Source organism: Fusarium sambucinum, chromosome II, assembly GCF_050947815.1.
Source record: "Fusarium sambucinum isolate potato_lamoka chromosome II, whole genome shotgun sequence".
Lineage (NCBI taxonomy): Eukaryota > Fungi > Ascomycota > Sordariomycetes > Hypocreales > Nectriaceae > Fusarium > Fusarium sambucinum.
Genome location: NC_139293.1, coordinates 7,868,582 through 7,881,846, shown reverse-complemented (window position 1 = coordinate 7,881,846; position 13,265 = coordinate 7,868,582). Strand labels below are relative to the sequence as shown.

At 50.2% G+C, this 13,265-nt stretch overlaps 5 protein-coding genes across 5 annotated transcripts; all 5 read left to right on the top strand.

The window, feature by feature from the left end:
- Positions 1–161: 161 nt before the first annotated feature.
- Positions 162–2,531, top strand: FSST1_009509 (SWAP/Surp domain-containing protein; the record flags this gene model as incomplete). Its single annotated transcript, XM_083226489.1, has 1 exon — positions 162–2,531. The coding sequence occupies one exon, from the start codon at positions 162–164 to the stop codon at positions 2,529–2,531; it is 2,370 nt and encodes a 789-aa protein (XP_083085470.1).
- Positions 2,532–4,349: 1,818 nt separating this feature from the next.
- On the top strand, positions 4,350–5,953 carry FSST1_009508 (copper fist DNA-binding domain-containing protein; the record flags this gene model as incomplete). The annotated part of the gene is made up of 2 exons (XM_083226488.1): positions 4,350–4,381; positions 4,456–5,953. The coding sequence occupies 2 exons, from the start codon at positions 4,350–4,352 to the stop codon at positions 5,951–5,953; spliced, it is 1,530 nt and encodes a 509-aa protein (XP_083085469.1).
- Positions 5,954–6,554: 601 nt separating this feature from the next.
- Positions 6,555–7,661, top strand: FSST1_009507 (uncharacterized protein; the record flags this gene model as incomplete). The annotated part of the gene is made up of 1 exon (XM_083226487.1): positions 6,555–7,661. The coding sequence occupies one exon, from the start codon at positions 6,555–6,557 to the stop codon at positions 7,659–7,661; it is 1,107 nt and encodes a 368-aa protein (XP_083085468.1).
- Positions 7,662–8,054: 393 nt separating this feature from the next.
- Positions 8,055–8,852, top strand: FSST1_009506 (uncharacterized protein; the record flags this gene model as incomplete). Its single annotated transcript, XM_083226486.1, has 1 exon — positions 8,055–8,852. One exon carries the CDS (start codon positions 8,055–8,057, stop codon positions 8,850–8,852), a length of 798 nt encoding a protein of 265 aa, XP_083085467.1.
- Positions 8,853–9,430: 578 nt separating this feature from the next.
- FSST1_009505 (uncharacterized protein) lies at positions 9,431–10,306 on the top strand (the record flags this gene model as incomplete). Its single annotated transcript, XM_083226485.1, has 1 exon — positions 9,431–10,306. The coding sequence occupies one exon, from the start codon at positions 9,431–9,433 to the stop codon at positions 10,304–10,306; it is 876 nt and encodes a 291-aa protein (XP_083085466.1).
- Positions 10,307–13,265: the final 2,959 nt, after the last annotated feature.

Genomic DNA, 13,265 nt, shown 5'->3' with positions numbered 1-13,265 from the left:
TCGATGCGCCTCAAAGTTGCGACGGCCAAGCTCCGCTCAGCTCCAAACGACATCACTTCGGTCTCTTGTAGTCGACATTTCACTTTCCACTTTCGACCCCGAAACCACTCACGAGCACTAGAAATGTACCAATAAAAATCATTCGCGACACAAGACCGATCATGTCCTCCGGCAAGGGCGCCCCCGACTTCCCAAACCTAGAAGCTAAGCTTCAAAAACCATCCAAACAGTCTGCCTTTGAGAAGCAGAAAGCAGAGGCCGAAGCCAAGCGATTACGAGAAGAAGCCGAAACTGCCGCCGTGTACAACGAATTTGTTAAGAGTTTCGACCGCGACGATGATTACGATGGCCACAGCGCGCCCGGCTTTTCAGCGCCTTCGCGCCCTCGACAAGGATTTGGAGGCCCGCCGCCTCCCTCAGGACCTGGTCGACGACACTTTGGCACCTCAGGACTAAAGAGTGGTCCGGGAAGCTTGGGGCCACCGCCGTCCACGTTCGGGAAGAAACGATCTTTCCAGGACTTTGCGCGGGCACCTCGTGAGAAAGGAGTACTGGGTTATGACGAGGGCAGTGGTAGTGGAGGAGCACTTCCAGCATCCAGAGCTTTTAGCACGAGTGATGATGAGGATATGGATGGCGCGACGAATCGAGCCGAGGAGAAAGCAATTGCAAAGCCTACGTTGCGACTGTCGAACATACCACCAGGAACCTCACCAGCTACAATCAAGGCGTTGATTCCAGAGAACTTGGTAGTTGATGATGTCAAAATGACTCCCTCCACCGGCTCTGCGGGATCAGAACGAAAGCATGCGGTTTCGATTGTGGTATTATCCCAGGATACACCTGCAAATGAGATCGAGGCAGCCGTCAACGCGCTACAGAACCGATATCTGGGCTATGGTTTCTATTTATCTCTGCATCGACATCTTTCCTCGACTGTTGCGAGTTCAGCAGCGTTGCCAGCCATTGGTTCCAACTCAGCATCCCAACCTTTTGGAGCGAAACCTGTCGAACAGCCATCAGGACCACAGAATGCACCCGCACAGCACGGCTTTCACAAAGGATTTGCGCCTCCAACCTCATACGGACCTCCTGGTGCTGGCGTCAACCGGTCTAACTTGTTACACGTGCCAGTCAAACCGCCATCAGACGTCAAAACCATTCAATTGATCAGCAAGGTCATCGAAGGAGTTCTCGAGCACGGTCCAGAGTTTGAGGCATTGCTAATGTCAAGGCCCGAGGTTCAGAGGGAAGAGAAGTGGGCGTGGATATGGGATGCAAGGAGTCAGGGTGGCATATGGTATCGATGGAGGTTATGGGAGATTATCACAGGTTCACAACAGTCACGACAGAAGGGCAAATATGTCCCCCTTTTCGACGGCTCGCATGCGTGGAAGGCCCCGGAGAAGAACCTCAAATTCGAGTACACAACTAAACTTGATGAGTTCGTATCGGACTCAGAGTACAACTCGTCAGACGAAGAGGATTTTGATGATGAGAACAAGCGGGAAACCGCAGATCCCGAGTCCGAGAAAACATTTCTCAACCCGTTGGACAAGGCCAAGCTCACACATTTACTGGCGCGATTACCAACATCAATGTCGAGGCTGAGAAAGGGCGACGTCGCAAGAATCACAAGCTTTGCGATTGCTCATGCAAGCCGTGGAGTTGACGAGGTTGTAGGAATGATCACATTCAATGTTGAGAAGCCAATTGCTCTTACTGGCGCAAATCCCGAGAAGAAACCAGACGTTAAAGACGTACAGTCGGGTGCGCAGGAAGAAGCGTCGAGGGAGGAGGGTGTCGATATCAGTGCTGCTAGCCTAGTAGGCTTGTATGTCGTAAGTGATATACTGTCGTCTTCATCAACAAGCGGCGTACGGCATGCATGGCGATTTCGACAACTATTCGAGACATCGTTAAAGGACCGCAAGACCTTTGAAACACTAGGCCTCATGGCTGAGCGGCTTAAATGGGGTCGTTTACGCGCCGAAAAGTGGAAGCGTAGTATTCACCTTGTCCTTAATCTTTGGGAGGGATGGTGTGTCTTCCCAGCTGAGAGCCATGAGTTATTTGTTCGAAGCTTCGAAAACCCACCATCATCGAATATTACCGAAAAGGAGAGTAACGAAGAGAGGAAGGGCAAATGGAAGAAGGTGGAAGATGTTCAAGCGCGGGTACTGCCAGTATCAACTGCGGTTGAAGAAGAGGATGATGTGCCGGGCGAGGCGATCGAGGAAGACGATATTATAGGGGAGCCGGTGGAAGAGGACGACGTTGAAGGAGAACCTATTGACGAGGATGATATCGAAGGCGAGCCGATTGAGGAGGATGATGTGGTTGGCGAACCAATGGACGAGGACGAGGCTGTAGGAAGTGAACCGCCACCAGCACCTTCAGAACAGCCCCCCGCTGAGAGCGGAAACAATGACCGAGAACAGGCGTCCAGAGCCGGACCACCTAGAAGGCGGATGCGAGCGGTGGACATGTTTGCGGATTGCGACGACTCGGAAAAGGAAAAGGGCGCATAACGATAGGCGAAGCTCGAGGATACCAGTTAATGAATTAAGCGTAACCGTTTCAATCTGCAAGATGGCGCAATTCAACGGCGCAAGACTAAAGCCAAGACCAAGACCGGACCAAGGAATCAGATGTGCTGTGAGTTGTTGTGTGACGCCAGGTCTTTGAAGATCACACTGAAAAGATCCAATATCAAAGCCAGTTCTGGAGAGTCATGCTCGACTAGGGGAAGCCGTGGCAAGAAACTAGGCGAGGATCTCACGGGAGATGAGCCTAGAACAGAGAGATAATGTAACGCTATTATGGAAAGGACATGGTTCTATGGGAACAAGTCTTGTAATCACTGTATCTTGGTTGGTTTAAGGCTTGTGATGTTTAGAGTCGCGCATAAGCTGAACCAGCGGGCCGTGCCTTTGACGACTTGTAAGTTATATGATTTGGTACTTATGTCTACGTCACGGAGAATGACAATACGAATGGGATCATCTTGGTGTGCATGAAGCAAAGACAAGGTGAGGAGGAAGAAAAAAGGGCAAAAGACTTGTGCATGAGCTATGATGGTGTTGAAGTGGCCGGGGCCTGTGAGCCAATGGAAACTTGCTCACCGGCCAGGTTGGCTGATGGAGCGAGCATACGGTAGTGGAGAGGCAAGAGAGAAGCGGCAAGAAGGTTAAAGAATTACGTTGGAGAGGTATTTTAAGTAGGTATCTGACTCTATCTGATACTCTGGTATTTTTTTAATATATTTTTTATCTTGTATTGGTGTCATTTGCTGGGTATTATACCGAGGCAGTATCGGCCGTTCAACGGAGGTAAATTGTCGGCTTCGGCCGATCAAATGCACTGCTCCGTACCGGCGGCCGGAAAATGGATGGGTTCATTCGTTTCTGTAAGGAACGGGGCTGCGGGATGAATTCGGTCTTGGCTTTTTGAGGTTGTTGTCATGGAAATGAAGTCATGTTTAATTTCAAGACGTTGAAGATTATCCGTCAAATACGAGTCTATATATGCACTCTATATAATTTGTACAGTTCTATTCCGTGAATACAATCGATTCCATCCCGACATGACCTGACAAGACATCAAATGATAGATGCTGCACCTCAAGTTTGGCTTGTCACTAGCGTCGCAATGATCTTGCTAATCAAGTGCCTCGCTAGGATTAGACACCCTTTTGGAGCACTTCTTGCTAGCCTAGCCTGTCCGCTGCAGCGCTGCAGCCCCCGCATGGTGGGGGGTTGATGCACCTTTGCAGGTAGAAAACCCGCTGTTCGCTTTTGCTGCTGACAACCTATGGATCCATGGAAGGTAGCGGCAGACGCAGGCGCAGGCGCTGGGTCCCTGAATTACAAGACAAGTCTAGTCAACATCGCACTTCCTCTGGCTGGTCTGTTCCGTTGGCTTTGTTTCACCTTCTACTTTCAACACAACGCCAACGGAAACCATATTGGGCTTCAATCAGTCACTCCTACAAGTCCACGTACACTCATAATTATCCTGCACACCACCGAGTTCAAGTACGACAGTATTGTATCGAATATCGAACCCCCACACCGAGATCGACGACTTGCGCTACAGCCGACGCAAACCTCATCTTTTGTAGCCCCTCGCTCATCGCGGAGACATTACAAGCCTTGATTATCGCCGAATAATTTGCGTCGCTTCACACGGATCCTCACATTTCCATGTCGAAATTCGCGAGAATCGCGTTCTCGTCGTAGGCTCGCTCCCGTTGCGGCTTTGCGCCGGCCACAATCCTTACAACCCATCCGTCTTGTTCCACTTCTGTCATCCGTTGTACATAATACTTCTCGGACGACCTCCTCACCATGCCTCTCATCAATGGAATAAAAATGGCCTGGTACGTTGCCGCTCGGCCTGGCCTGGTCGGTACCCGCAGGACTCGGTAGACTTGACTAACTCTTGACCTTGTAGCGAGCCTTGTATCCGGGGCCATCGCTCTACCAAGTGTACACACGCCAACGAGCGACTAATGGTGCCCGTGAGAAAGCCAGGCAGACCTCTAAGTAGCTGTCCTCATCCAGCCTCACGCCCATGCTCTTGCGGAAGGGTCACGGCTGCCATTCCTAAGAAACAACCCTGCCATTGTGGCCCTAGCAAAGGCGCCGAATCATCAACTATTAACCTCGAGAATGGCGACAGTGCAAACAGCTCTGCACCCCAAAGCCCTGCTAGCAAGACCCCGGGCTCTGGTTATCGAGTGCAAAAGACGAGTTCCAAGGGGAGCAACTCGAGTCGGAGGGAATCGGTTGACCCAACGGCTTTGCAGCGGATGGATCCTACAATGCTCAACATCCTACCTTCTTTTGAGGACGCCACTTCAAAGTCTGCCACACCCCTTGCTGATATGAACCCATACGGGAGCATGGGCATGACTCCTGCGGAAATCCCTTTTGGTCCCGTCATGTACCCAATGTTCCAACAAGTCCAAACCCCTATTCTGAGCCCGAATAGTTCGAAAACGACAATGGCCAACCATGCAGGTTCAATGACAACTACGCAAGTTCTGGAAGAACCAAGCCCGCCTGCACCCAAAGTCAGCTCCTGCTGTGGAGGAGGAAATTCCCAAAACGCGATCTCTACTCCTATAACACTCGCGTCTGTACCGAGTCCTCCAAAACCCAAAAAGAGTTGCTGTTCGTCGAAGAATGACTCACCCAAGACTGCCCAAAAGACTGATACTATACCACCTGGAGACTTAACCACGCCTAATAGTATGATGATGTCTTTTCCGGCACCTGTCATGATGCCTAATGGCATGTATGCCTACTATCCTCAACCAACAGTATTCACCTACCCACCTCAGTATGGATCGTATTTGCAGCCTCTTCAACCGGAACAATGGAGACAAGTCATGGCTACCATGACGTTTGCTAGCCAAGGAGGCATGCCGTCACCCTATGGTATGCCTGGTGCGACGCCATTCCAACCTCCGCACCCAGCCGCGGGCACTTCCCATCAATGCAGTTGTGGTGCTTCGTGTGAGTGTGTAGGCTGTGCAGCTCATCCGTATAACGAGGCGACGCAGAACTATGTGAAGTCGGCTTGGCAGAGCATGATGGATACAGGTTACACTCATGTCAACGGGCACAGCAACGGACATGTTAACGGCAGCGAGATACCAGCAACAAACGGCCACAGCATGAACGCAAACACAGCGGTTGCACCCTCTATCGGTTCGGCTGAGGGCACTGTGTCGCCAGTCGCCCCACAGACTCCTTCCGAAGCAGCCTCCGGTCTTAGTGAAGAGCAGGCATTGTCGGCTAATGACTTCTTCTTTGTCAGCTATCCATTTGGAGACTCGTGTGCAGGAGAGGAAGCGAGTTGCCCATGCGGAGATGACTGCCAATGCTTGGGATGTGTCATACATGGCAACAACGAGGCAGCAGTGGAAGTAGAGAGCCAGGCCTAGAAGGAATTTATGCAGGAACCGGATAATATCGGAGCGCTAAATTGCTCGATATCGCCCCCACGGGCATCTGTTGATGCCAGAGGGAGCTGATTTTCCCCCCCACCAGTCTGATGCTCTCAACATAACAGCATATTGAACAGAACGAATCTAGAAAACTATCATGACTTGGAGGAGCTCGTTAGATTGGAGGATGATATACCCTTTGTGAGCGAGCATAAGTGGAATAGCAAGGTCGCTGAGCGATCAAGAACGCTATAGCGGAAAAGTATAAAGAATACTATGTTAGAATACGTCTGTTACTTAAAAGTTGTTTGCGTATGAGGGAGTTTATTTTCCCTCTATGCCCGCATTGTTTGAGGTATCGTGAGAAAATTTAATGTATGAAATAAAACACACCTCGACTCGAATATAGACAGACAATGAAGCTACTGGTAGCGTAACGTTAAAGAAAAGCGGGGCGCACTGTACCATCCCTTGACCTCAAAATCTCATCTCTTTAAGAGCTTTGAACTTGTTTTAACTGCATGTTTCAATATTGTTCATCGAATTTGAATCGCATGTCTTAGTATCCAAATCAGTCGTCATATCTAACAGAATCAAAATGGGGAATCATGACAGGGTCCGCGAAAGGTCACCGCGCCGGGACTATGGCTCTCACAACAGACGGAGCCACGATCGCGACAATAAAACCAGCACGCGCTCACGCTCAAGATCACCAGCGCATGAACGATCAAAATTATCATCATCACGACATGAAGGACGTTTATCTGAGCCAAGTCATCGCCATTCATCATCCAAACATCATGATGGTCATCACCATCACCGCTCATCTCACAAACATCGGGATCATGCAAGTCGCAAACCAGAAGTCGCAGTTAAACTTCCGTTTGATGCCCGAACTTTGTCAAAAGGAGATTTGACTGCCTTTGAACCGCTTCTTGGCGAGTATCTCAGTGTCCAGAAGCAAAAGGACATGACACAAATGGATGACCGTGAGGTCAAGGGACGATGGAAGAGTTTTGTTGGGAAATGGAATCGCAATGAACTTGCAGAGGGATGGTACGACCCTGATACTTATGCACGTATCACCGCGGAAAATCCAGTTACAGCTCGACCAAGACGTGCTTCAGTGCCCAAGGAAGAAAAAGAGGAGCCCGTCAAGGATACAAGGAACCAAGGTAGCGAAGATGAGGATGATGACTATGGACCTCCCCCTCCAGGATCAGATCGCGCACGACGTTCCGGCCCAGGCATCCCCACGCTCCAAGATTTATCTTTACGTGCTGAGCTCGCCAAGGAAGACAAACAAGCATCCATCGAAGACATCCGCAACGCACGCAAAGCCGACAGGGCTTTACAGAAAGAACGACTCGATGAGCTGGTTCCCCGTGCCGAAGCTGGAACGCGTGAGCGCATGCTTGAAAAGAAAACAGCCGTTGCAGACAAGATGCGCTCGTTCCGCGACAAGAGCCCAGGCGCTATGGAAGTTACTGACGAGAAAGAACTCATGGGCGGTGGGGATTCACTAGACGATTACAAAAAGGCCAAAGAGAGAGAACAGCGACGCAAGACGGAAAGGGAGATTCGCAGAGAGGAGGTCGATAGGGCCAAGAGGGAGGAAATGGAGGAGAAGAAGAGGGCTTACATGGAGAGAGAGGAGGGTACTGTGAGTATGCTGAGGGAGCTGGCGCGACAGCGATTCGGATAGAGAACTCTCTTTCTGTCTCGGGGGTCTGAGGTTGTGGTAATTGGCGCAGTTTCTATTCGTGTATATTGCTATTGTTGGCGTATCTATCGCATATAATGGCGTTAAAGCAAGAGGTGGATTTTTCACGCACTGTGAACGCACATTTGGCCCACCACTCAGATCAAAACTCTTTTTTCCACGACATTCAACAATACTGACCGACGGCGCTTTGTCTCTAGAGACTGAGGTTTATCAGAGAAAACACAAGAAAAAGAGGACGGCATCCCAGGTCCAGATTCACACAGCTTACGGAATATCTTAGCTACCTACACCGGATCGCCAGAATCTTACTCCAAAACTCACATTTTTGGTCTACACTCACTCACCTTTAAACTACCGCCATCGCTTATCACAATGTCTGGAGAAGTAGACTACGGCTTCGGCGACCTCATGGACGACCCGGAGGATTACTGCCCACCTACTCCCCCGCCCACATCCCAGGTCTTCACCATGCAAAGTGGCAAGGCCATAACGTTGCATCTCGTCGGCGCCAGCCCTACTGAGGCTCATCATCTGTGGAACGGCGCAAAGATGATTTCTGATTTCTTCGAGGAGGATCCCTCACGGGTGAAGGATAAGACTGTTCTTGAACTCGGTGCTGCCGCTGGTCTTCCCAGTCTCGTCGCTGCTATCCTGGGTGCGCGCAAGGTCGTCGTGACGGATTACCCGGACCCTGATATCATCAGCACCATGCAGAAGAATGTCGACGAGTGTGACGAGACTGTCGAGCCTCGTGGTAGCATCGTCAATACTGTCGATGCCATGGGCTTCGTTTGGGGCGCTGACTCGGTCCCACTGCTGGCTCGCCTGAACCCAACTGACGATTCTCACAAGGAACGTTTCGATGTTCTTATCCTAGCTGATCTCCTATTCCGACACAGCGAGCACGGAAACATGATCAAGACGATCAAGGAGACCCTGAAAGTCTCACGTGAGAGCGTCGCCTACGTATTCTTCACCTCTTACCGGCCATGGAAGAAGGAGCTCGACATGGGCTTCTTTGATATTGCGCGCGAGCAAGGCTTCGAGGTGGAGCAGATTGCTGAGCGGAGACTCGACAAGCCTTTGTTTGAGAACGACCCTGGTGATTTGGATGTTCAAAAGACTGTCAAGGGATTTGCTGTGCGGTGGTCCGCCGAGGCGTGCAACTGAGGGATTATGGTGAGGCAGATAGACAAAATGGCTTTGGTATAGGGGATAGTGAGACTCTGCGAATCGGTATAATGAATGACGATGATGACAACAAACAGTTGATACTGGCGTGAAATCTCAATACACGCGAGGCGTCTGACTACGAATTGATATTCCTAACTGTTACGTTACTTGAACCGACATCGCAGATGCAACGAGCCGGCCGTAACAGTAGTGGAATTCCCCACATGGGTTTGATAAAGAGGGCTCGTAGCACGAAAGAAAGAAAACACCTGCCTTATTACCTGCAACCGTTTAACAACACTGAAACCCTTTTCTGCACATATCCGTGCCAAGTCTCGCTTCGTCTCGAGATACCCCGAAGCATCTCCAACATCTACTACACTGCCTGCCCTTCTGGCTGAAGAGTTGTCACAAGCCTTGTATCCCCCCCAGGTGTGTTTAGGTAGCACGAGAGAGGGGTTGCGGAATTCTGCCCTATTTTACCGGCGGTCCACCGGCTAGTACATCGTTCCGCGCCGCACCGCACCACCGTAAGCCGCAATAGACGACGCCGGTGCAATATCACATCATATACCATGCCGACTTCGCAGTACCTTCAAGATCTCGACAGAGACGGCTTTGTCGTCATCAAGTCGATCGTGGACATTGATAAGCTCGAAGCGTTGCGCGAGGTTAGCTTAAAGGCAACTCAGCTGGCTCGCGATGGACAATGGCCGTTTGTACGTACGGTCCCAAAGCAATTCCCCCCGTGGGACGCGAGCCAAGCGCGCGAGCACGGAATATGGGGCGTGCAGCATCTCATGAACCCTGAACTTCCAGGCCACGAGCTTTTCACCGAGCTGTACTTTTCTGAGACCATCTTGGATATTGTAAAGCAGTTACTGCAATGCCAAGATGAGCATCTCGTGATGGAGCTGTTCAATATGCTTGTTAGGCCAGAGAAGGACTTTGAGTTGAGATGGCATCGCGACGACATCCCTGCTGAGGCTAGTCAAGAGGAAGAGATGGAGCGTCTTGGCAAGCACGCCTACCATGCTCAGTATAACTTTGCCCTGTGGGAGGATGAGTCTCTCATCGTTGTGCCCGGTTCACATAAGCGCGCCAGGACCTCGACCGAGCGAGACGCTGACCCGTTTGCCAAGTATTTGCCTAATCAGCTCATTGTCAAGCTAGAGCCAGGTGACATTGTATTCTACAACAATAACATTCTGCATCGTGGCGCCTACAATAGTAGCAAGGAACGAATGACGCTGCACGGCTCAGTCGGTCACATACAGGGCAACAGTCTCCGAGCGAGGAACGTCTTACAACACGGAGTTGGTAGCTGGGTCGACAAGTGTGATTTTCAGCCACTCCTGGAAGATGATAGGCGAAGAGCTGAGGAAATGAGACAGCGTCTAATTCACCTTGGCAGCGAAAGCGGTCAGGTTGGTTACTCGCTCCAAGGCTGAACGGCTGGGGAAGAACGAGGTAAGACACCAGAGTTGCTTTGATGTCATACCTGGCTTTGGTGCTCACTCAATGAGGCGGGCCTCAAGTTATAAGAGGACGCGAGGGGCGTATTCGGCAAGGGGTGTTAAGTGACTACGATCTGTACTTGGGCACTGGCTCCGTGATCAGAGACCTATGTAGGTAGCCAATTTATGTTTGACAAAAGCAGTCATTCTGACCAAGACATGGGCTGCGTGCCAGTAATAACCAATGACTATTGTTGGTGTCTTGGCTTAGTATCAGACATTGTCTGAATCTGCTTGTATTACGAGCATAACACGATTTGAGCTACCTTGAATGACCTCAGTGTCACTGTGATATATCAGCCAGTGAACCAGATTTGAGTGGCTTGGAGTGGCAGACACGACAGAGGGAAATGGGAATTCACGGGGAGATGGCCGATCTCCCGATGGCCATCTTTTGATAGTCCTTGATATATGTATACGTATTCATGGGATTCTGAGCCGACCCCGCATCTTAATTACCCCGGATGCAAAGGGCATGTCGGATCATTTGGGGATCCCGGATTTCCAGCACGTAAAATGTTGAGTAGGCTGAACTTAATTATTGCCGGTTCAGGGCACGACATTGTTGAGGGGTGTAGCTGCCTGAACTTCCCAACTCACAAGGCATGGCATCTTGTGTAGATGCGAGTCAGGCAGGATGGCAGGATTCTGTATAAGTTTAACTTGATCAGGTCAACAAATGATACAGCGTACCGTAGCTCGGAGTCATCGACAAACTTTCTTCCATTGGACTCGGTAACATCCCGGTGGAAAGAAAAAAAGGGTGGGCTCGGCTTATACGCGGTTTATGATAGAAAACCCCACGGGGAAATGAAGCCTCACGCGGGGGCAAATCCCGACGATTGAGTGCCATTATCCATCACCCATCATCTAGCGGTCTGCACCTTCAGGGGGCAGCGGGCAGAGTAAAATACCTGCATAGTGGCGGCGGCATGGTGCATCAGACAGGACAGGGTAAACACCCATGAGCTCATGTTCCAATGCATAGCTCGGGAAAAGTCCAAGCAAGAGTCCAAGTGTACTGTAGAGAGACGAGGTTCTTGTCTCAGTCGCGTCTGGATCAAGATCCTAAATCTAGACTACCCCACACGCACCGACCACCAGTCCCCGCACCTCCATAAGTCCCCAGAACTCGCTTGTCGTGAGCTAAACCCATCCACCAGGCCTAAGCATTGAAGAATTAGCAAATACTAATAGCATCCTTCCATACAAATTTACTGTTGATAGTGGACGTTTGTGAACCGTTTTTGGTAATTGTGGCCGGGATGATTTCTGAAAGTGGCTAATCGTAAGCTCGTCTGCGGAAACCTGGTTCATCGGTTCCCCAATTCGAGTCAATTCGTTGTTCCCCAGCCAGACGCGAGCCATTCAGGCTGGTGTACTCTGTAGGACTGCTTGACAAAGACAAGGCTGGCTATTGTCGGCCATCCAATAAAAGTCTTGTCAGGAATGATTGATTCAACAAAGTTATGGGTAGACCCCCAACACGTCGCTCATGAGCAAGGACCCTGGACCTTGGCGCAGAGGCTGATCACCACTGTGATTTGTGATGGTGTTGTAGCTGCACGGGTGTGTTGCAGTTACGTGGAGGCGAGTTGCAGCGGTGGAGGGAGGAAAAGAAATAATGAGAATGGTAGCCATGGCTGTCAAGCTTTTGGCAAGATACGACGAGGACTGTAACTTGTGTAACTTGATACTCGGAGGGTATCACATTGGGCAAGCAGATAACAGATTTGCTCATCGTCTCCGATACATATCACAGCCCCCAAGCGTCTGTGTGATCTACCCGATCCCACCACTTGAGAGAACAGAGTTTGGGGGCAACTGAATGATTGTTCCGGTAATCTCGTTGCTTTTTTAGAGTCTCAGGTTTGCCTTGCCTACAGATATGTCTTGTTGTTTCGAGAGGATCAGCAGCGTGCCGTGGTCGTAACATGACACAGGATGCCTTGGTGATCGTAGCATAGAATGGCATGGGTACGTGATATTACGCGACTACGTCGTGGGGGAGAGGAAAAAAAGATAAACGAGGAACTATTCCTGGTGTTGCTCTCTTCCTTTGCTCCGCACCGGCCTCGTCTCCGCTTCACGCCCTAAAAGAGAAGCGATTTTCATTGGAAAAAGTTATCTCATGCGTTTTGATTCTCCAAGTAACGGCGCAAAAGGCGGCATGAGGAGGAAAAGAGGAGTAGCTTTGATTGGATGCGGAAAGGTTGTGATTTGTCGAGGATTGAACGAAAACTTATTACGTGTAGGAAAAAAGTGTAAGTGCAACTGGAGCAATTCAAGAAAAAGGAAGGCACTTTCAACAATGTGTGCTTCATCATTTGTACCTTCCGATTGCGTACAACATGAGGTAAGGGCAACCGCAGACCAGCCTGTGCAATTGACTAACACGGTATGATACCCGGAGATCGACCGACGATGATCCGGTCTCCAAATACCACTCAAAATATTAACCTGATAGAAGAGTTGGGAAATGAGCATTTTCGCTAAATAAAACGACGCTGTTTCCGTAAATGTTCAGCTCTTCGTGAACCACAAAAAATGCCAAGTATTCACTCGACGTCGGCGAAAAGCGACACCTACTTTGGTAACTGTAGACGAACGTTTACCTGCCGTAACCAGGTAGACTCGGGGGTTGAGATCCATGAAAGTTGTCATAATTGGCTCGGAAAAGTATTCTCTACTTGTAAGAGATGACAGACAAAGTGGATTCTGGCCGCCCTAGTGGTCTCCAATCCCCATGGGGGGCAGTCTAGGCTCCCCCCGCATGTACTTTACGGTACTTGGGTTCCATCGCTCGGGTAGTAGCCGCGGAGGTTCGGTATCGTTGGAATGCCCAGAAGGATACTCTGTACTGGGAAAGAACTGCAAGGGAAACGGGATTTCT